The 25,042-nt window shown below is 40.9% G+C and overlaps 1 protein-coding gene across 1 annotated transcript in view; it reads left to right on the top strand.

Moving 5' to 3' along the window:
- Window positions 1–1,633: 1,633 nt before the first annotated feature.
- LOC138968586 (enterin neuropeptides-like) overlaps window positions 1,634–25,042 on the top strand; it is a 48,094-nt gene continuing 24,685 nt past the window's right edge. Inside the window, exon 1 of the mRNA XM_070341177.1 lies at window positions 1,634–1,748. Coding sequence (XP_070197278.1) covers window positions 1,676–1,748 — 73 coding nt within the window. The 5' untranslated portion in view covers window positions 1,634–1,675. The remainder of the gene's footprint in view (window positions 1,749–25,042) is intronic.

Here is a 25,042-nt window from a genome sequence, read left to right as displayed (position 1 = left end):
TTAGGCCATTTCCTATTCAATTCGCACTGTTTTGCTTCCATGGCTAAAATAACCAGTGGTTGATTTACATCATCCGCTCCTACACACTAAAAAACAACATTCCGTCCATTTGGAAAAGTTGCGTGACAGAACGTGATCTATTGAACGAATAAATCCAGACTCTCTCAAATAATAATAAAAAGAATAAGCTGATAAAAGAGATAACTTGTTTTTGAAAATCCGATTCGAATTGAAAAGGTTTCATTTCTGCCGGACAATGTTTTGTCGTTTCAAAGCCGTAAATCAAGAAGGAAACTTGGTTTATTTTGACGTTGGCTCATAATGCGAACGTGCGCCGGAACTTTCATCAGTTTCGTCTTTATTCAAAGATTAAACCACCGTGTTAGAGCGTGTGTGTGTGTGTGTGTGTGTGAGTGTGTGTGTGTGTGTGTGTGTGTGTGTGTGAGTGTGTGTGTGTGTGTGTGTGTGTGTGTGTGGTGTGTGTGTGTGTGAGTGTGTGTGTGTGTGTCAGTGTGTGTGTGTGTGTGTGTGTGTGTCGTGTGTGTGTGTGTGTGTCAGTGTGTGTGTCAGTGTGTGTGTGTGTGTGTCAGTATATGTGTGTGTGTGTGTGTGTGTGTGTGTGATTGTGTGTGTGATTATGTGTGTGATTATGTGTGTGTTTGCGTGTGTGTGCGTTTGTGTGTGTGTGTTTTGGATAAGACGTGTTCTGTTTTTTTTGTTGTGCTGTCTTTTGTTTTTGCTTTCCTATCGTCTCACAGCATTTTTGTTTTTTTTAATGTTTACTGAAATAAAATAGATAGGAGAAATAAAATCAACATAACATTGTTCTACGTCTCGTCAAACAAAAGCTCAACTCAGAATCAGACATGCAAATACAATTAATCGGATTACCAGAACCACACGCATTTTTACAATATTAAAACCCTGTCTTCTCCGATGCTTATCTGATTCCAGCCGTCTTTTTGATTAATGCAGTTTTAATCTTTCTCTGTCTACGTCTGTTGAATACTCAGCTCCCCTTATCCTCCCCCCCCCCTCCTTCCTCCCCCTCCTCCCCCTCCACCCCCCCCCCCACCCCTCCATCGCCCCACATCTTCATGTAATTTTGCTATCTCTGTATATATCGCTCTTCCCTTCTCTCTCTATTTTGCCGGCTTCATGTCTCTTTGTTTTGTTGATGTGGTTGAGTGCATTGCGTAGCTGCTAGTTTTTATACAACTATGTCCTTTGATGTATGTTGTAGTTGAGGATGTATTTGATGAGGCACCAGCCATCCCCTGTACATACCCATACATGTATGTATTGTGCGTGTGTGTGTGTGCGTGTGTGTGTGTGTGTGTATGTGTGTGTGTGTGTGTGTGTTGTGTGTGTGTGTGTGTGAGTGTGTGTGTGTGTGTGTGTGAGTGTGTGTTTGAGAGAGAGAGAGAGAGAGAGAGAGAGAGAGAGAGAGAGAGAGAGAGAGAGAGAGAGGCTGTCATGTTTGATATATATACCGGTTGTAACGGGTTAGTTGGCCTAAACAATACACTTTCTGAGTTCTGAGTTCTTCTCTTCTCTCTCTGATAACTTTGAATGATTTTTGTGTTGTTATTGGTATCTAAGAAGGCAAGTTTTGTTTATCTGTTGCAGATACGAAACCAAGAACCAAGATCATCACAGAAACTACGATAGAAAGATGTCGACACTAAAAGAGATTTGTGGACTCGCCCAGCTGCTTGTTGTTTTTCTCTCCTTTCTTCTTACTTCAGGTGAGTCCGTTATATAAAGGACGTTTCTTTTTGTTTTCAACCTTTTTATTCAAGTTTTGACTGCAGTGCAACACAAACATTCATGTATCAGGAAGTCTATTTTAACAAGAAAACAATACTTATGAAATTAACAGTCTAAGGTAGGAGGTCTGTTATAACAAGAACACTCTAATTATATGGAATTAACAGTCTCAGATACAAAATAAATAGATAAATCAATGAATAAACAACTAAATAAATAAATAAATGAATAGATAAATAAATAAATAAATAAATAAATAGATAAATAGATAAAATAAATAGATGAATAAGTACATAAATAAAGTTTTAAACAAACAATTACAAAATAAACGACAGTTGTCTATGCTAGAGAAACTGCACAACAATACATTATAACAAGTCGCGTAAGGCGAAATTACTACATTTAGTCAAGCTGTGGAACTCACAGAATGAAACTGAACGCACTGCATTTTTTCACAATGACCGGTGTCCGCCGCTCGTGCAAAAGGCAGTGAAATTAACGAGCCTGTTTAGCGCGGGGGTGGTTGCGCTGTGCTGCATAGCACGCTTTTCTGTACCTCTCTTCGTTTTAACTTTCTGAACGTGTTTGGAATCAGGAACCGACAAGGAATACGATGAAATTGTTTTTAAATCGATTTCGGAAATTTTATTTTAATCATAATTTTTATATTTTTAATTTCAGAGCTTGTTTTTAATCTGAATATAACATATGTATATGTTTTTGGAATCAGAAAATAATAAAGAATAAGATGAACGTAATTTTGGATCATTTTATAAAAAAAAATTTTAATTACAATGTTCAGATTTTTAATGACCAAAGTCATTAATTAATTTGTAAGCCTCCAAGCTGAAATGCAATACCAAAGTCCAGCCTTTGTCGAAGATTGCTTGGCCAAAATTTCAATCAATTTGATTGAAAAACGAGGGTGTGACAGTGCCGCCTCAACTTTTACAAAAAGCCGGATATGACGTCATCAAAGACATTTATCCAAAAAATGAAAACAAGTCTGGGGATATCATTCCCAGAAACTCTCATGTCAAATTTCATAAAGATCGGTCTCGTAGTTTACTCTGAATCGCTCTACAAACACACACACACACACACACACACACACACACACACACACACACACACACACACACACACACACACACACACACACACACACACACACACATACACCACGACCCTTGTCTCGATTCCCCCTCTATGTTAAAACATTTAGTGAAAACTTGACTAAATGTAAAAACAAAGGTACATAGAAACACCAGCTTTGTCTTAAAGATTTTTCTTTGCCTAAAATTCTGGCATTATATAAAGGACTTTACTACCTAGTACATAGTGCCACACCCGCCCCCATGAGAGTGAGAGAGACAACAAACGAACGAATTTTATTACCCAAGGATAAAGATCTTGGCTGACGCCTACAGTCTAGCAAACTGTCCCTGCTAAAACTACGACGTAAAATTGGAGACAAGAAAAATCAAAACTTGACTAAATGTAAAAACCTGCAATCAAACAAGAACAAAAGTGGTAGATGTCAATGCTAATTCTGCATTATTTACAGAGAGTGAAAGAGAGCCTTTTACTGGGGAGAAATGGAGAGAGACTTAGACTTATAAAGTGTAACCGCCTAAACTTGGGCGAGAAAGAGAGAGAGAGAGAGAGAGAGAGAGAGAGAGAGAGAGAGAGAGAGAGAGAGAGAGAGAGAGAGAGAGAGCAAGGAGACAGAGACTAAGACCGAGAGAGACATATAAAGATAAACACAGACAGAAAGAAAGAGAGAGAGAGGGGGACAGTGCGTGTGTTGCGCGCGTGCGTACCTTCATGCATAACTGCGTACTCGTGCGGGCGGGCACGTGTGTGTATGTTTGTGTGTGTGTGTGTGTGTGTGTGTGTGAGAGAGACAGAAACAGAAACAGAGACAGAGAGTAGGAAGGAGAAGGTATAGGTTCATCCAAGAAACAGCGCACAAGCAATGACCTTCCAATGATCACGTGCATGTCTTTCGAGCAGTAACAACATGCCTTCGGGCAAGGCTTTCTGGACTTTGTCTTTAGTGACTACATGGGCGGTATTTTCCCTGTCGAGTAATCACAGAAAGGAGGGAAGCAAATGCGGTAGCTATTTTCATGTGTGCTTAAGGGACAAACCGGTAGCAGCCTACATGGTTTTTAATTACCCTCCCGAGGGTAATGAAGCAACTACAAGACCAGGTGTTATAGTTCTGACTAATGAAGCATTAGTAGGTTATAATTCTACACGTGACCTTTTGCTCGGCTCGACTTCGTTTATATTTCCCTGGTGCATCACGAAGGTAGTCTGCAGCGAAAGACGTACACATATTGTCATCAGAAGAATTCCGGAAATAACTCGTGTTTGTATTAGTTGTGAAAAGGTGAAATTTCTTATATTAAGACAAACGTTTCTCGCACGCTCCATGTCCACGTGTTTTAGACACACCCCTCGCTAGTGACTGGCCTATAATGTCACGCGGGAAAGTGTGCCTCAGTGAAAGCAAGAGTATTCACTCTCTCACAACCCATTTAAACCCGACAGAGTTATTTCCGAACATTGAATATTGACGAATTGTGGATAGGTTGCAGGTGTTATATGAGGCGTCACCAGCCTCACGACGTCTCCACGAGGATTATATACAATTTCTCAGGATTTTTTTGGTCAGAAATGAATTTTTAATGTCAAAACAAAATGTTCGTTCCAATGCTTGTTTGTCCCTCAGGTGCCAGAAAATTGGTTCCAGATAGATCTCACTTTCTCTATTGCACGTCATGTTGTATGCATTTATAGCGCGTGCTTACTTCCCTTTGTTTCTTAAATCAGAAATTAACCAAGTTCTTTGAAGGAACAGCCAGAGACATTCAGAAAGGGAGACGTGAAGTTCAAACTGAGCACCAAGCACGGGTTACTGAAACAAAATTCCTCATTATTGAACAGAAAACTACATTTTTAATACCGTAATAGCCATAGCAATTATGAATTACAAAACAAGAAAGGTATATGTTAATATAACCGAAAAAGGAACACCAAGCTCAGAAAAGTTAGATAAGTACTGTTGCAAGCTCGTTAACAGAAAACAACGTTTTCATAATAGCGTAAAAGCCATGGCAATTTTGACAATGACCAAACAGCACTAAACATGTCCTGTTTGCTCTCACTTTGAAACTAGTGGAAACAAGAAATCAAACAACACCATGAGCCGAGTGCGTCCTTTCATTGTCTTTAACCAATTCCTCACCACCACCCTAGCAATGAGCACAAAGCCACTGTGTTCAGCAGAGAGTTTTCTGAAGATTTCGTGTCTGGAATAACAGTCACGCTTCAGTGATCGATGACGTCACAACGGCAGTCCCGCGAGATTTCACGAACTCGTGTAACCGCGTCCAACGTAAACCGACCGTATCGCTTTTTAGAGGCTGCTCCATCTTTCATTTTTCATTGAAGAAAGTACACAGGGGAGGGAGTTTTTGTGTGTTTTTTGTTGTTGACATTTCTACTTCAAGGATGTTTTTGTTCTGAGTTTGGTTGGTTCTTCTTTTTTCCATTTCATTTGCAGGGATTTGTTTTTTTTCTCCCGACTTTAAAAAAAACCCCACTATTACTGTTAAAACTTTACTATTTGTGTTTTTTTCTTCTTCTTTGTTTTTAGGTAAAGTGATGGATTTTCTTGTCGATTTCTGTTTTGTTTAATCTATTTCTTTCTTTGCTTTTTTTGCAACTGTCCCTCTTTTCTGTCTGTGTCTCTTATTCCTTTTTTGTCTTTGAAGACACAGTGGTCTATTGCGTGCTTCTTTTTGCCTTTTATTTTGTTATTTTGTAAGAGGGTCGCCTTCGTCGGGTATCGCAATGAGGGTGGCCACAAATGAATGTGGGGGTGGGGTGGTAAGAGGATGTGGATGTTGTGTGTGTTTGTGTGTGTGTGTGTGTGTGTGTGAGTGTGTACTCGTGTGTGTGTGTGTGTGTGTGTGTGTGTGTTTATGTGTGTGTGTGTGTTTATGTGCGTGCGTGCGTGCGTGCGTGCGTGTGTGTGCGTGCGTGTGTGTGCGTGCATGCGTGTGTGTGTGTATGTGTGTGTGAGACAGACATAAAAGCAATGACAGGCAGACAGAGACAGACAAACAGACGTACAGAGAGAGAACTGCTGACCGACACGTCACAATAACCAGTCAAGGTCAGTGCACCCCGGAAAACCAATCAGTCAATCGAGTTGAAAGCGATAGCGCTACCAGTGTAACACTCACGAGTACACTCCATCACCCCCAACACACCGGGTAGTGCCAAATTCTGCCGTGCCCATGTAAACCCTCATTCAGTAACGATCAGAAACTAGTCAGGCCGGTTTCCTTATCTTAAGGCCATATCACATCCGTCTGGGCCGGAAGGTAGGACGCACCTCACGGCGCGAGGCGGAAGCAATATGGATGAAATATTTACGATTGGCCATGGCTGCCAAAACAGGTCAATTAGTGAATGGTCGTCTAGAACGATGGGCAAAGTGTGCACGAGTGTGTTCCTCCCACAAGCCAGACATGACCAGTCTTTGATTTTCTCGTCTGCGACCTCCATACACTTTAGGGCGAACTGGCTTAGTACCACAATGCTGTTTGTTTGTTTGTTTGCCTTACGCCCAGCCGACCACGAAGGGCCATGTCAGGGCGGTGCTGCTTTGACATATAACGTGCGCCACACACAAGACAGAAGTCGCAGCACAGGCTTCATGTCTCACCCAGTCACATTATTCTGACACCGGACCAACCAGTCCCAGCACTAACCCCATAATGCCAGACGCCAGGCGGAGCAGCCACTAGATTGTCAATTTTAAAGTCTTAGGTATGACCCGGCCGGGGTTCGAACCCACGACCTGCCGATCACGGGGCGGACGCCTTACCACTAGGCCAACCGTGCCGGTTACCACAATGCTGGAAGAGCTTGGTTCTCAATAGAGGACTCAGTAATTGACATTATTGGAAGAAAAGCATTGGACCACAATGGACAAAAAGCGTTGTCCGACAATGGATACAATCATTGGTTGTCCCAATGGGGGAAGAGCTTCGTCCACTATTGAAGAAAAAGCATTGCGCAACAGTGGAAGGCGATTTGGGCGCCAAAAATAACACTAACGAGCATTTTAATGGAAGGAATAGCTTGGACCACAATAGATGGACGATTGTGGTCCACAATGGGAAAAATAATTAGGACCACAAATAGTAGAAAACGATCTCAACTACAATGGAAAACAAGTCGCGTAAGGCGAAATTACTACATTTAGTCAAGCTGTGGAACTCACAGAATGAAACTGAACGCAGTGCATTTTTTCACAATGACCGGTGTCCGCTGCTCGTGCAAAAGGCAGTGAAATTAACGAGCCTGTTTAGCGCGGTAGTGGTTGCGCTGTGCTGCATAGCACGCTTTTCTGTACCTCTCTTCGTTTTAACTTTCTGAGCGTGTTTTTAATCCAAACATATCATATCTATATGTTTTTGGAATCAGGAACCGACAAGAACTAAGATGAAATTGTTTTAAAATTAATTTTGGAAATTTTATTTTAATCATAATTTTATATTTTTAATTTTCAGAGCTTGTTTTTAATCCGAATATAACATATTTATATGTTTTTGGAATCAGAAAATGATAAAGAATAAGATGAACGTAGTTTTGGATCGTTTTATAAAAAAATAAGAGAGAGATTTTTAATGACTAAAGTAATTAATTAATTGTTAAGCCTCCAATCTGAAATGCAATACTAAAGTCCGGCCTTTGTCGAAGATTGCTTGGCCAAAATTTCAATCAATTTGATTAAAAAAATGAAGGTGTGACAGTGCCGCCTCAACTTTTACAAAAAGACGGATATGACGTCATCAAAGACATTTATCCAAAAAATGACGTCCGGGGATATCATACCCAGGAACTCTCATGTCAAATTTCATAAAGATCGGTCCAGTAGTTTACTCTGAATCGCTCTACACACACACACGCACACACACACACACACACACTCACACACACACACACACACACACACACACACACACACACACACACACACACACACACACACACACACATACACCACGACCCTCGTCTCGATTCCCCCTCTATGTTAAAAGATTTAGTCAAAACTTGACTAAATGTAAAAAGCATTGGACAAGAATGGAAGAAAAGTATTAGATTGAAATAGAGGATGAGTTAGGACCAGAACGCAGGAACACATACATTGCAATACAATGGAAGAAGAGCATTGGATTCAGTTAGGGGATGAGTTTGGACCAGAACAGCAGGGAAAAATGATGTACAATGAAAATAAAGGTATTAGATTAAAACAGAGGATACGTTTGGGCCAGAACCAAGGAAAAGAAACTGGACTACCATGGAACAAGGGATGACTTTGGGCCAGAACGCATGGACAAAATTGAACTACACTAGAAGAAGAGCATTGAATTAGAATATAGGATGATTTTGAACCCTGAAGGCAGAAAAACAAACATCGAACTACAATAGAAGAAAGACATTGTACCACGAAAGAAACAAATTGGACTTCAATGGATGAAAACCCTTGGACAGAAATAAGAGGACGGTTTTGGACCAGAACGCAATTACACAAATATAGGAACTACAATGAAAGACTGATATTGAACAACCACAGAAATAACACACCCCTTCTCACCACGAAAGGGAGAACGGTTAATAAAGGAGGGTCAAGAGGTTCGACTTTAGCCAACCCTCGCGCTCGGCTGTCATAACAGCAGAAATCCCGAGCGAGGTGTGTCTGGGACCGCTTATTGATATGGATAAAAACGCAGAAGAAAATGACTGTGATGGAAGAAAAGCATTGCATAAAAATAGAAGTTGATCTTGGACCAGAACGCAGCAGAAAAATGGACTACAATGGAGAAAAAAAGCATCAGATTAAACCAGGGGATGACTTTGGACCAGAACGCATGAAAAAAAACCGGACTACAATAGAAGATCATTGGATTAGAATAGAGGGTAGGTTTGGACCCGATGGCAGGAAAAGAAAAATTCGAGTACAGTGGAACAAAAGCATTGGATTAAAACAGAGGATAGGATAAGTTTGGACCAAAACACAAGAAAACAAATCTTCGACCACAACAAAAGAAGGACAAGTGAGCAACAATACAAACAACACACCTCTTTTCACCACAAAAGAGAGACCGGATAAAGGAGGGATCGAAGAGACGCAGGGGCAAGAAGCTCGACTTTAGCCACCCTCACGCTCTGCTGTCATAACGACAGAAAGGACGAGGGAGGTTTCTGGGACCGCTTATTGATATGGATAAGAACACAGAGGAAAATGACTTCAATGGACACAAAGAATTGCATAAAAAAGAGGATGAGCTTGGACCAGAACGCAGGAGAAAAAATGGACTACACTAGAAGAAGGGCATTGAATTAGAATATAGGATGACTTTGGACCAGAACGCATGGAAAAAATGGACTACACTAGAAGAAGGGCATTGCATTAGAATATAGGATGACTTTGGACCAGAACGCATGGAAAAAATGGACTACACTAGAAGAAGGGCATGCATTGAATTAGAATAGAGGATGACTTTGGACCAGAACGCATGGAAAAAATGGACTACACTAGAAGAAGGGCATTGAATTAGAATATAGGATGACTTTGGACCAGAACGCATGGAAAAAATGGACTACACTAGAAGAAGGGCATTGAATTGGAATATATGATGACTTTGGACCAGAACGCATGGAAAAAATGGACTACACTAGAAGAAGGGCATTGAATTAGAATATAGGATGACTTTGGACCAGAACGCATGGAAAAAATGGACTACACTAGAAGAAGGGCATTGAATTAGAATATAGGATGACTTTGGACCAGAACGCATGGAAAAAATGGACTACACTAGAAGAAGGGCATTGAATTAGAATATAGGATGACTTTGGACCAGAACGCATGGAAAAAATGGACTACACTAGAAGAAGGGCATTGGATTAGAATATAGGATGATTTTGAACAAGAACGCAGATAACAAAAATTCAACTACAATGGAAGAAAGACATTGGATTAAATTAGAGGATGCGTTTGGACCAAAATGCAGGAAAAAAATCGGACTGCAATGGCAGTAAAACATTGGCTAGATAAGGGATGAGTTAGGATCAGAATGCAGGAAAAAAGATAAGACTTCAAGGGAAGAAATGTATTCAATTAAAATAGAGGATAGGTTTGGACCAGATCGCAGGGAAAGAAAAATTTGACTACAATGAAAAACAAGTCGCGTAAGGCGAAAATACAACATTTAGTCAAGTAGCTGTCGAACTCACAGAATGAAACTGAACGCAATGCCATTTTTCAGCAAGACCGTATACTCGTAGCATCGTCAGTCCACCGCTCATGGCAAAGGCAGTGAAATTGACAAGAAGAGCGGGGTAGTAGTTGCGCTAAGAAGGATAGCACGCTTTTCTGTACCTCTCTTTGTTTTAACTTTCTGAGCGTGTTTTTAATCCAAACATATCATATCTATATGTTTTTGGAATCAGGAACCGACAATTTAATTTTGATAATAATTTTTATATATTTAATTTTCAGAGCTTGTTTTTAATCCAAATATAACATATTTATATGTTTTTGGAATTAGAATATGATGGAGAATAAGATGAACGTAAATTTGGATCGTTTTATAAATTTTTATTTTTTTTTTACAATTTTCAGATTTTTAATGACCAAAGTCATCAATTAATTTTTAAGCCACCAAGCTGAAATGCAATACCTAAGTCCGGGCTTCGTCGCAGATTACTTGACCAAAATGTCAACCAATTTGGTTGTAAAATGAGGGCGTGACAGTGCCGCCTCAACTTTCACGAAAAGCCGAATATGACGTCATCAAAGACATTTATCAAAAAAATGAAAAAAAGTTCGGGGATTTCATACCCAGGAACTCTCATGTCAAATTTCATAAAGATCGGTCCAGTAGTTTAGTCTGAATCGCTCTACACACACACACAGACACACACACGCACATACACCACGACCCTCGTCTCGATTCCCCCCTCTATGTTAAAACATTTAGTCATAACTTGACTAAATGTAAAAAGCGTTAGATAAAAATAGAGGATAAGTTTGGACCCAAACACAGGAAAACAACAAAAGAAGGACAAGTGAACAACAATACAAACAACACACCTCTTTTCACCACAAAAGAGAGACCGGATAAAGGAGAGGGGTCGAAGAGACGCAGGGGCAAGAAGCTCGACTTTAGCCACCCTCACGCCCTGCTGTCATAACGGCAGAAAGGACGAGCGAGGCGTCTGGGACCGCTTATTGATATGGATAATGCCGTTTTCACGGCAGTGGCGAGGAGGGATTTAGACCGCGGCGTGAGGAGAATGAATCTCCGGCGGTCAGAGCTGACACTCGGTATTGCTCTCATTGCCTCACGCCTCGCGGAGAAAGAGAAAGAGAGGGGGAGAGAAGAGTGCTAGAATCGTACAAGAGAAAGAGAGGGGGAGAGAAGAGTGCTAGAATCGTACAAGAGAAAGAGAGGGGGAGAGAAGAGTGCTAGAATCGTACAAGAGAAGCTCACAAGGGATCCTTTACAATGGGGGGTGGGGGGTGATGACGGATGGAGGCGGGGTACGTAGGTAGATAGAGAGAGAGAGAGAGAGAGAGAGAGAGAGAGAGAGAGAGACAGAGACAGACAGACAGACAGATAGACAGACAGAGAGACAGAGAGGGAGATGGAGAGGGAGACTGAGCGCGAGAGAAAGAGAGAGAGGGAGGGAGACTGAGAAAGAGAGAGAACAGAGACAGACAGACGGAGAGCGAGAGACAGACAGACAGACAGACAGACAAGACAGACAGAGTGGAGAGAGAGACAGAACCAGATACAGAGAGACACAGAGAAAGGCACGAACAGACAGAGAGAGAGAGAGAGAGAGAGAGAGAGAGAGAGAGAGAGAGAGAGAGAGAGAAAGGCACAGAAAGAGAGAGAGAGAGGCACAGAAAGAGAGACAGAGAGAGAGAGAGAGAGAGAGAGAGAGAGAGAGAGAGAGAGAGAGAAACTGACAGACAGACAGACACGGACTGAGAGAGAAAGTCGTTCAGGAGTAACTCGCTAGAGACGGGCAGAAGATCATTCACAATACACTTGCCTGGACACAGAGACACGATGAAGCGATCACTTATCCACCAGGGACAGAACGAAAACGCTTTCAATGTAGTCGTCAGGGCAAAGACAGCAAAACTGATGTGCGTTAACGTTGCAACGACATGAAAAAGAATGACGATCAACCGACCATGCATGGGGGGGGGGGTGGGGGTGGGGAAGAGAAGGAGAGAGACAGAGACAGACAGACAGACAGACGGAGACAATACATTCCCTGGATAGAGAACGATCTTGCTAGAAAGTGTGAATAACGATTCCCTCGTTAAAAGAGAGAGAGAGAGAGAGAGAGAGAGAGAGAGAGAGAGAGAGAGAGAGAGAGAGAGAGAGAGAGAGAGAGAGAGAGAGAGAGAGACTTAGACTTAGACTTAGACTTAGACTTAGAACATTTTATTCACAGAATCAGAATCAGAATCAGAATCAGAATCAGAATTTATTGTCATTAAAGCACATAGCCTATTGACACATTCAAGATACATAAGTACAGGAAAAAATAGCAATATAAACATAACATACATGTAATACAAAACCAAGTGGAACAGGGTGAACAAAGAGGACCTGAAGATGAGCATAGGTTATTGAGGACAGTCGGAAGACGCATTGCATCTGCGTAGTTGAAAACAATCGTACACATATTTTGCCAATTGCCTTTGGATGTCGCTGTCAGTAAACAGAGAACTGACTCTTATTTCATCACTGCCGGTGGAAGTATTCGGTAATAGCTGTTGCCTGAGATGAGCATACATTGTACATGAATCAAGGAAGTGAAGTTCATCCTCCACCACTCCACAGTTTCTGCATAGTCTTTCCTCCCTTGGTGTTCCCGTGTATCTGCCCTTTTCGATTTCTAAGTCATGGGCACTTATACGTAGTTTGCTCATAGCCTGTCTGTGTTCTTGTGTTAGCAAAAGATAGGGTTGTAGAGAGTAGTCGTGTGACACTCCCTTGTAAAACTGTAGTTTAGAGGAGTTTCCTTCTTTTTTTGTCCTCCAGAGCCTGACAAATTGAGTTTCTACATGTTTTGTTAGCGCGTGTTTCAGTCTTGCCGGGTGTATTGTGCTTTGGTTTTGCCACACGTGTTTGAAGCCTGAGGAAGTCAGGAACTCGCGTACAAATAAGAGCCATTTATTTTCCTCTTTATGTTCTTGTGAGAGAAGGCTTGAGTAAGTTTGCCTAAGAAGCCCATGTTGGTCAGATTCCATGATGTGTAACCAAAATGATATGATCTGTCCCAATATTTTTGTGCTGATCGGAAATCTGCCTAATTCAGCCAGTACTGGGAAATTCATTGATTTTCTGTGTACTCCTAAAAGTTGCTTGCAGAATTTCATGTGTACGTTTTCATGCGGAAGGACAGTCGTTATACATTTTTCAAGGAGATTATTCTCAAGGTTCTGCGTGTCCTTTAAGTTTATATCTTTGCAGTAAGGGAGCCAAATTTCAGAGCCAAAGGTCAGAATAGGTGCAACTAATGTATCAAAGAGTTTCGCCATTACTGGGACACTTATGTTCTTTGTTCGTACTGCTCGTTTGAGCGAGTGCAGAGCTTTGCTCCCTTGTCGGGAGAGATGGTTCTGTGCCATTTTCATGTCTCCGCGTTTATTGAATATGATGCCGAGATATTTGTAGTTGTCTGTAGTATTGATTATGGCATCGCCAATTTTGAAGAAGAGGGGGAGTATGGGTTCGTGCTTGGAGAAAACTATCACCTTTGTTTTTTCGCGATTAATTTGTAATCCCCATTTATTGCAGTATTCATGGAGGCTGTTGAGTTTGTCCTGTAATCCTTTCTTTGTAGTTGAGAGAATAACAATGTCGTCAGCATACATTAGGCATGGCACCGGAACGAGTCCAGCCTCATCCACAGTTGGGGAGTCACAGTCTTTTAAGCTATCAACTATGTCATTAATAAAAATATTAAACAGTGTTGGGCTTAGGGTATTACCTTGGAGAACACCTTTTCTTACTGTGATTTCCCGCGATAGGCCGACTTCTGTCTTTGAGCATACGGTTGCATTATTATACATTTCTTGCACAACTTGCAGTAGTTTGCCTCCTATCCCTATCTCCTGCATCTTATATAGTAATCCTGTGTGCCAGATACTGTCGAATGCCTTAGCGAAGTCAATGAAACAGCCGTACAGTCTGCCATTTGTAGTTCTGAGGGTATCATTGACTAGCTTTTTTAGGATGAACACTTGGTCTTGCGTTCGAGACGATTTTCTGAAGCCGGCTTGCTCTTTAGCTAGCAGGCTGTTGTTCTCGAGGAAGTTTGTTATTCTATTGTTAATGACCTGACAGAAAAAGTTTGCCATTGTGTTGTTAAGAGTGACGCCTCTGTAGTTACTAGTGTTGTGTGGGTCTCCGTTTTTGAATATGGGCACATTCACTCCTTTCTTCCATTGTTCGGGATATGTTCCATATTGTATTAACTGGTTGAAGAGCTGTTGTATGATAGGCCTCAATACAGGGAGACTTGTTTTGATCATTTCATTTGTAATACCGTCTATTCCTGGAGATTTTTTCAGCTTTATATTTCGAGCAGCCTTTTCTATCTCTGTGGCTGTTATTGGAAAATCTAGTAGGTTTGTTTGATGTGTTTGTTGAGCTATCTTTTCTTTCATGATTGAATCACGGGTACCGTCTATCTCGGTGTTTTGACCGAGCAGCTTCTCAAGGTGGGCAATCCATTTGGCTCCACTCACTTGCGTCTGGTTCCGGTTGTGTGCGGACTCTGAGTCCTTGAGTTGCTTAATTAGTTTCCATACAGAGGAAGGGTCTTTGTCCATTGCTTCATTTAACATTGTGACCAATGAGGTTTTGTAGGTTAGTTTCTTTTTTCGTAGTTGGCTGTTGTACTTTTTTCTCTGTGCAAAATATTTTTCTCTTACACCGCGGTTGAAGGGGTCTCTATTTAGGGCATTTAGAAGTGACCTAACTTCTTTTCTTTGTTTGTCACATTCGTTGTCAAACCATCTTTTGTTACATCTTCGTTTCTTAGTGTTGGCCTTTTTAGTTCGGCAGGTTAGTAATATATCGGCAGCCGATTGGAGAATATTTGTGAGCTCCTCAACACGAGTGTTTATGTCATCAGTATTCTGTGAGCATGTGCTGGTGGTATTGCTTAATTTTTGCTGCAAATTAAAAATAGATGTTTGAACTGGCGCTATGTTCATTGTCTACATACATAAAGGGTAGACATTTTAGGCCATAGGCTTAATCTTACAATGTGCCCTTTACATTCACACAAACACATATTCACGCGTGCGCCCGACTAGAATCATAGAAACATCAAACATACAGTAATAATAAATGAGAAAAGTAGTAGAAAATACATGAATGGAACATCAATAAAGCAATTACAGAATGGAACATTAATTACGCAATCACACTTGCGCACTCACACGCAGACGCACAAGGAGGAACACATATAATACTAATAATAATATACACACAACTAAGTGCCATTCAACAAGCACACAGTGAGCCTACCAAGACAGGTAGATTTAGCGTTTGAGAGAGAGAGAGAGAGAGAGAGAGAGAGAGAGAGAGAGAGAGAGAGAGAGAGAGAGAGAGAGAGAGAGAGAGAGAGAGAGAGAGAGAGAGAGATCAAATCAAATCAAATCAAATCAAATCAAATTTTATTTTTCGAGGGTTGTGGCATAAGCAATGCAACGAGCTTTTTTTCCATCAGCCCTCGCCCAGAGAGGGGACTAATCTAATCACATATTTACACGGATATTTAACGTAGAAAAAAAGGTTGAGAAAAACAACAACATATGAATATTTACACATTACATATTATACACAAATATAAAGCGTCGTATATGTAACGTAGTGAAAACAATGCTGAATACACATGCCTGAGTAAATGTGTTATTAAAGCTTTGAGTGTTTTTGTGTGGATATAATGAACACTGATGCTTTGGACAAATGAAAATATAACCAAACGAAGTCTTCCATCACTGTGATTTTTCGTAATTTAACATTAAATACAGTGGAAGGTGTTTTTTGAAAGTATTGAGACTCATTGGGACTCTCACAAATTCCGGGAGAGAATTCCACAGGACGCTACCAGAATAGGCTAAGCTTGATTTGAGAGAGAGTGAGAGAGAGAGTGAGAGAAAGAGAGAGACAGAGAGAGAGAGACAGAGAAACATAGACAGAGAGAGAGATAGAGAGAGAGACAGAGAGAGAGACAGAGAGAGATAGCAACACATTCCTTGCTAGAAATAAGGAGGTACTAATCCGAAACCAGAAACAGAGGAAGGAATCCCCTTGCGAGGGAAAGAGAGGAACAAATCCTTTGACACAGAAGGACGTGAACATGCTCGCGATGACGTCGCTTGGAAAATAGCACTGTGAACCCTTCATGGCCAGCCTACTGCACAGAAGAGATAGAGCAGCGAATTCATTGCTAGAAATAGGGAGAGACTGGTCCCAAACTAGTGAGAGAGAGGAAGGAATTCCCTGCGAGACAACAGGAGGAACAAGTCCCTTGCTAGAGAAAGCCAGGCAAATGCTCACGATAAAGTCGCTCGAGAGAGCGAGCCCTCCATGGTTAGCTTTCCATACAGTTATGACAGTTTTCTCATGGAGTGGTTCCGGTGGCCACTGACGACTGTGAAGTCAACGGGTTAAGCCATTTGGTTCGTGACTGTCTTAAACCAGTCATTGCCGCGAAGGTGAATGCTATACTATAACATTATGATATATTATTATATCATATCATGATATGTTTATCGGTGTCGGTTTATAAGCCCCTGGGGATTGGATTCTGTGCATGTGGAAATTATATTATAATATGTTAATCGGTTTCGGTTGATAAGCCCTTGGGAAATAGATTCTTAGCATGTCGAAATTATATCTGGCGAGACGCATCCTCATAGGAAATAGTTATCAAATGAAAGCTATGCTTTCTGCCGCTTTACTTACTCGTCTACTGCATAGTTTATAGGCTATGAACGTACACAGACCTATTTAGGTTGTAAGTACCAAGTTTCAGAACGTGTTCCTATATAGAATATGAATGCATGACATTGATACACAGTTCACTTTGAACTTGGAAATCTTTTGATAGATGTATCGAGCAAGACAGTGTTTGAGAGTTTAAAAATGTTTTTCTTTTTCTTTTTCTTGATTTCATGATTTGTTGTGTCGATATGTAGTGAATAATTGTGAGCGTTCCATTCACACACGCGGAAAAAGAAATCGGTTGATCTATCAAATTACCTTGTACAAAAAGCCATTATATAAGTCATGAGTGTAAATTTCAGTCTGTGTGTTTGATAGCAAAAAAACTCAAATAGGATACGAAATTGCTACGCAGCAACTAAACCAGAAACACTTTGCATGTGGACAATCGAGCATTGTTACTTTATTGTCTGACTGAATAGTTTCTTAACATTTAAACTCAAATGTAAAGGGTACTGCTTCCTTTGCAAGTCATACACAGCAACGCGGCAATGATTGAATTCTTCCACATGAGCTGAGACAATTTATCCTCAATAACGGTAGAGAGTTTTCAAATTTAGAAAACTGGGGAACACTGCCGAAAGTTGTATGTATAATTCAATTGCTTGTTTAATCAAATACAATCAGAGTTTGTGCAAGTGATTGAATTCTTTCGCATGAGTAAAGACAATCGTCACAATACTTTAAAAGTTTACACAAAACTAGGGAATCCGGGAATACATAATTCAAATGCTCATTGGCAAAATGAATCAGATTTGTATCCCCTGATACCTTTTGTTTGAAATGTGTGTTTTTGAAGTTTTGGATAACAGAGCCATAACAGCACGAAGAGAGAAAAAGATTGCGATACCAAAAGTTCATGCATATAAAATGAATGATTGAAAGGTCAAAAGAGATTTTCTGACACCGTGTTTTAAACTTTTAAAAAAGTGTTGATTGCGATGTAGTTTGAATACAATATTTAGCGCTCGTAATAGTACGTAAGCAGCGACCCTGTGTGTGCAAATATAGTGTCCTATACAAACCTTTGCTCACACACACACACACACACACACACACACACACATACGCACACATACACACACATACGCACATACGCACGCACACACACACACACACACACACACTCACACACATACAGAGAGAGAGAGAGAGAGAGAGAGAGAGAGAGAGAGAGAGGAGAGAGGGGAGAGAGAGAGAGAGTGAGAGAGAGAAAGAGAGAGTTGAGAGAGAGAGATAGAAAGTTGAGAGAGAGAGAGAGAGAGAGAGAGAGAGAGAGAGAGAGAGACTCAGACTCAGACTCAGACTCAGACTCAGAACTTTATTACAAAAGGATAAAGGTTTTAGGCAAAGCCTATTCTTCCAACCTGTCCTTTATACAACACATATAAGACAGACGGACATAAAAAATAAAAATTCAATCATATAAGATACAGAATTTCATTGTATGGATTGCAACACAATGTGCATTTAAGGAATTATATAGGGAGAACTCAAAAATTACAAAATTACATTGACACAGTTAAACCTTTCATTTTGAGAGAGAGAGAGAGAGAGAGAGAGAGAGAGAGAGAGAGAGAGAGAGAGAGAGAGAGAGAGAGAGAGAGGGTGCACCGAGAGAGAGAGAGAGAGAGAGAGAGAGAGAGAGAGAGAGAGAGAGAGAGAGAGAGAGAGAGAGAGAGAGAGAGAGAATCAGAATCAGAATGTTTATTTGCGAAAACTCATTATTGTTTATAGCAAAGGGGTGCTGGGGGGTTGGGTAATCGAACGATCCACGAACATCAGTGTACACATTGCATTGGTTTCAGTCTGTTACACAAAAACAATGCATCGTGATTCGGTCCGAAGCATCCAACTTGTAATCCAAGTCGGGAAATAACTTTTCCGTTTCGAACACGGTATTGTTCCATATCGATCGCGGTTTGTCACAAACACACATGAAATATGTGTGCTCTGTAGTTTAGCGACAATAGTCAGTCTGGCATGGCACGGAGGTAGCACTGTACCAGTGTAGACACGACATGAAGGTCAGTAGTGAGATGGTCGATTTCTTCTCCAAAGACGTTGCGGTCGACTTGGGGCAGAGGCCGGACACACGGGGGCGTTTCCTCCTCTTCTCGGAATGACGTTGTCTGTGCTGTTTCGCAGTCGTATGCCAGGACGTAGTCGTCTCCCCTTGCAATCAGCGTCTTCTTTCCACCTTTTCTTTCGCACACTACTTTTGTGAGAGTGCGGTTCCTCTTTCTGTTTAACAGTTTCTCTTTAAGTCGCACGTTTTTTGAGCAGTGTGAGGCTAAGTCGTAAACATCATCTGGTTCAAACTCTCGGTCCGTTGCTGCCAGTTCAGCTATAGTGGTTTCGTCGTCTGCTGTCTGTGACGTCACAGCACGACACACCCCAGGGTTGACATTCTCGCACGTGGTTGAGCTTGCAGTGTCACAGTGGGCAGGTGCGTGAGTGACACTGGTTTGCACATCCTGCACGTGCTGGGTAGAAGAAGCACGGCTATTGTTGACAGGGGCCTCTACCGATGACGTTGTGTTCTGTTCCGCTTCAGCTGCTTTGCGTTGCACGAAGCACTTTCTTCTTGTTTCATCACGCTTTACTTGTGACCTGCTTTTCTTCCTGTAGTGAGCTATGTTGGCTTGGTCTGATGGCGGCCCAGCAAACCTCAACACAACTGTTGTACTGTCACCTTCCCCCTGGATTTTCCAAGAAGATAGCCCAACTTCGTCAACTAAGTTGATCAGGAACTGTTACAGGCGATGTGGCAGTCCCGTTTGTGACATTTTTGGTCGGCAATAGTACCTGAGGAGAAGATACTTATTAAATTTTGCGGAGTTCCAAAATGTGCGTCCTTCTCCGGTGGTAAGGGCAGACCACTCTCAGAGAGAGAGAGAGAGAGAGAGAGAGAGAGAGAGAGAGAGAGAGAGAGAGAGAGAGAGAGAGAGAGAGAGAGAGAGAGAAAGAGAGAGAAAGAGAGAGAGAGAGAGAGAGAGGGAGAGAAAGAGAGAGAGAGAGAGAGAGGTGGTAAAGTCGGTATTAAAAAAGTGGTTTTTTTTTAATCAATATGAGCTCTTTAAATCTGACCGTTTTCCCTTCAGAAAGTTTAGGTTAGAAACTGGAAACTATGTTAAGCACTGCTTCGACCATACTCTATGTCACAGATATAATAGACTAGAATGAATACCCGCTTCGCCGGGTAGCCGGCTTCGCCGGAAAGAAGTACTTAGAGCCGTACGCCGGCTTCGCCGGGTCCAAACAATGGACCCGCCAAGCTTAGATTCGTGGAATGGGAACAGCACGAAAATGATTCAGTGGCCATAATGCCATTCCTGACCATATCGAGTCCCATCCTTGTCGACGAATGTAACCGTGTTAATCACCTTTGGAGGCGAACTCCACTCAAACAGGACTGAGCAAGTTATGGCTTCTCAAAGGAAGGCCATTACATAAAATTACGTTAAAATTAATATTAAAAGTCCTACGGTTTTGAGCCATTAAGGACTTGAGTGTTTCACATAAAATTACACAAAAGCCGCCAGACCACATCACAAACAGAACTGAACAATGCACAGGTGTTGCTTACATAGAGACACACACACTCACACACACACACACAAAAACACAGAGAAGCCGTATCTATAGAGAGATAGATGACAGTGTATTTTTCGCGTGGCTATAAATTGATTCGACCTTTGCACTTTTACAGTGAGGATAATTTACGGGTCCAATTTACGTTCTGTACACTGCGTTGACCTTCTAAAAATAGTAACAGTAACAGAACACCGGGAATATGCGAAGACGCTCAGCGCAGTGGACAGCGCAGTGTAGTAACTTACAACTGAACGGGAAAGCCACACGAAGGAAGGGAGATAAACGCCAAACACTGGAGAAGATAAGGAAGAGTTACTTATAATGGTGAAATGAACACAAAAACAAAAATCTGTTCAGCGCTGCGCGCTGAGAGCACGTGTTGAAATATCTCATCGATGATATTGTGTCCGGGGTGTAGCTGAATACGGTGTCCAAATTTGAAAAAGATCCACCGAGAACTTTGGCGTTGTGATGTGGTGTAGCGGCTATGGTGTGTCGGTATGGGGGCCCGGGTAGCTGAGGTGGAACCAAAATAGCTGAGGTGGAACCAAAATCGGTTCAGCGCTGCGCGCTGAGAGCACGTGTTGAAATATCTCATCGATGAGGTTGTGTCCGGGGTCTCTCTGAATAAGCCCACCAAATTTGAAGCAGATCCATCGAGAACTTTGGGCGTGCATGGCGAATACACAAATACACAAACACACAGATACACAAACACACAGACAGACACAAGTCGTATATATGGGTCATTCTCAGAAATGGTGGTACAGTGAGAGTGAGAGGGGTGACACATTTGAAATCATGAAAAAGTAAATTAAAATTATTTCTACCACGACTTTTTTCATCTGAATCTATTCCTGAGACATTAAAGCATTGTTGTATGTCAATAAAAATGGTTTCTATACGTTGGTGTTGTTTTTGTGTGCTTTTCAATTGCGAAGTTCGGCCGTTTCCGGATCGCCGATGCGTTACACGACTTTCGTGATCAACAATATGTTCAGTCTCATGGCTAAATGCAAACATGCAAACACCAACAAATTACTGCAATCGACAGTCAGGACTTCAGTATTGGACGTAGCAACACATCTTTGCAAAAACTCACGCTGAATTTGAAGTTAGGGGCTTCGAACAAAAAATTTTGAATGTCGTAACGCATCGTTTCCAGACTCGACGCCCGAACATCGGACAGCAATGTGCTCCATGACTTTGCCACATCACGGCTATTTTTAGCTCTTTGGCGCGCAGGAAGTTCGAACAAGAAAATAGTCCTTTGAATCACAGCCAAATATTCACAGAAAACACCAGAATCATATCATTTGCTGAAACTCATGGCGTCGTTTCCTGACCTACGTCACGACTGAAGATGGTTTTTACTAAATTGTCGAGCCTGCAAAGCTTTGTCACAAACTTACACACCGCGGTTGGCGACAATGTAGCGTCGGAAAGATATATAGTGCAACAGTTTCTCAACGCGCGAAGTTTAGCGGCAACAAAGTAGCCAAGAAGTTCTCGTATCTTCTGATCGTCGATGTTCGACATTCATCAAGTACTTAAAATGGGTAATCTGAACGCAACAGGAACTTTCAACAAATACAGCAAACTCTGACGAATTGTGTTTTGTGTAGTTATTTTGGGTCAGACGGGTTTTGCCGGCAAGAAAGGCCAAACAGTGCAGATTCATGTCTGTCGCACAGGAACCGAAAGTGGTTCAAGCATTTTGTTTATGTGTTACGACATTCACCTTAGTCAGTTCCAAATGTCATTTTTTTACCAATATTAGTTGAAGTCCTTACCTTTCATAACTAGAATGTGTTGGGTAGAACACAAAAATACTCCAGAACTGATAAAAAATGCACAAAGGATTGAAGGCTTAGGTGGTTTAAAGTTGGAATTTGGTTTCCATGTTACAACATTCATCATGTAAATACAACACTTTAAAACGTCTCTTATTCAGCAACCAATTACTCTTTTTGTCTAATTTTTGCATTATTATGTATAGCAAACAATAGACTTCATAGTAAAAACAATTATTTTGTATTTCTTGACACTTTATTTTTTACTTTGTATGTAACACTTTGTACCACCATTTCTGAGAATGACCCATATATATAGATATTCACATGCACGTGCATACAAAATAACAAGTCGCGTAAGGCGAAATTACTACATTTAGTCAAGCTGTGGAACTCACAGAATGAAAAACTGAACGCACTGCATTTTTTCACAATGACCGGTGTCCGCCGCTCGTGCAAAAGGCAGTGAAATTAACGAGCCTGTTTAGCGCGGTAGTGGTTGCGCTGTGATGCATAGCACGCTTTTCTGTACCTCTCTTCGTTTTAACTTTCTGAGCGTGTTATTAATCCAAACATATCATATCTATATGTTTTGGGAATCAAGAACGGACAAGAAATAAGATGAAATTGTTTTTAAATCGATTTTGGAAATGTTATTTTAATCATAATTTTTATATTTTTAATTTTCAGAGCTTGTTTTTAATCCGAATATAACATATGTATATGTTTTTGGAATCAGAAAATTATGAAGAATAAGATGAATGTAATTTTGGATCATTTTATAAAAAATAATTTTATTTACAATTTTTAGATTTTTAATGACCAAAGTCATTAATTAATTTGTAAGCCTCCAAGCTAAAATGCAATACCAAAGTCCGGCCTTCATCGAAGATTGCTTGGCCAAAATTTCAATCAATTTGATTGAAAAATGAGGGTACGGGTGTGACAGTGCCGCCTCAACTTTTACAAAAAGCCGGATATGACGTCATGAAAGACATTTATCGAAAAAATGAAAACATGTCCGGGGATATCATTCCCAGGAACTCTCATGTCAAATTTCATAAAGATCGGTCCAGTAGTTTACTCTGAATCGCTCTACACACACACACGCACAGACACACACACAGACTGACACACACACAGACACACACAGACACAGACACACAGACACGGACACACACATACATACACACACACACACACACACACACACACACACACACACACACACACACACACACACACACACACACACACACACATACACATACACCACGACCCTCGTCTCGACTCCCCCTCTATGTTAAAACATTTAGTCAAAACTTGACTAAATGTAAAAATACCGAAACAATATAAACACAAAAACAACTATTGGCAACCATTAAACGTAATGTGTCTGCGCTTGTGGGAAACCCCCCGCGGGTTAGGGGGAAGAATTTACCCGATGCTCCCCAGCATGTCGTAAGAGGCGACTAACGGATTCTGTTTCTCTTTTTACCCTTGTTAAGTGTTTCTTGTATAGTCAATTTTTGTAAAGATTTTAGTCAAGCAGTATGTAAGAAATGTTAAGTCCTTTGTACTGGAAACTTGCATTCTCCCAGTAAGGTAATACATTGTACTACGTTGCAAGCCCCTGGAGCAAATTTTTGATTAGTGCTTTTGTGAACAAGAAACAATTGACAAGTGGCTCTATCCCATCTCCCCCCTTTCCCCGTCGCGATATAACCTTCGTGGTTGAAAACGACGTTAAACACCAAATAAAAAAAGAAAAGAAAGCTTATGGGAAATCGCTTAAAATAGAGAGAAAACGGACGAGAGATGATGATGATGATGGAACTTTATTTTTCAAGGATAGTGGTTTAAGGCGACGCTTTTTCTTACAACCGGTCCTTACTTCTAATACAAATGTCTAATAAATGATAAACAAGTAAAGCAACATGACAAATAAACAAAATAAACGAACGACCCAGCAAACAATCGACAAGTAAGCACAAAATGACAAAATAAGCAACATACAGATGAAAAGCGAAACATGCAACATGTTAATTGAGGTTACACATGTAAAGTGATCGACGGTAAAATTCACACAATACCAACGTTTACACTAATGCTTACAATGATTATATGGTGTAAATGATGATGATGAAGATGAAGATGATGATGATGATGATGATGATGATGATGATGATGATGATGATGATGATGATGATGATGATGATGATGATGATGATGATGATGATGATGATAATGATGATGATGATGTTGATGATGATGATGGAAAATCGCAACATAAATTCCACATAATACATGTAATAAAGAACATATTTTTGTAATTCATAAAGCTTTGCCAATTGTTGACAGCTACTTGCACATGTTAAGACTAGATATAGCCATCTAGGTAGACATATAATGATTATGCAGAGCTTGTTTAAAACTCTTTAGTGAGGTTAATGATCTTATTACAGACGGAATGGAGTTCCACACCATAGAGCCAAACACCAAATAAAGAAAGAAAGAACCATAGAGCCAGAGAAGGCTTGACTAGTTTTGAAGAAATCAATCCTGGGTATTGGTGGTAGAAAATTGATAGACCCGTACCTTTCGGTGACTCTGTGAAATAGGTCCTGAATATAGTTGGGCACTTCGCTATGATATACTTTGTACATCATTACAGTCTTATTAAACTGTAACTGTTTAACTAGCGGCAGGTAGTTTAGATTTTTTAACTGCAAATCAGCTGATAATTGT

The sequence above is a fragment of the Littorina saxatilis genome, linkage group LG6 (assembly GCF_037325665.1).
Source record: "Littorina saxatilis isolate snail1 linkage group LG6, US_GU_Lsax_2.0, whole genome shotgun sequence".
In the NCBI taxonomy this organism is placed as follows: Eukaryota; Metazoa; Mollusca; class Gastropoda; order Littorinimorpha; family Littorinidae; genus Littorina; species Littorina saxatilis.
The sequence above is the reverse complement of the archived record's forward strand: the minus strand, read 5'-3'. Positions and strand labels throughout refer to the sequence as shown.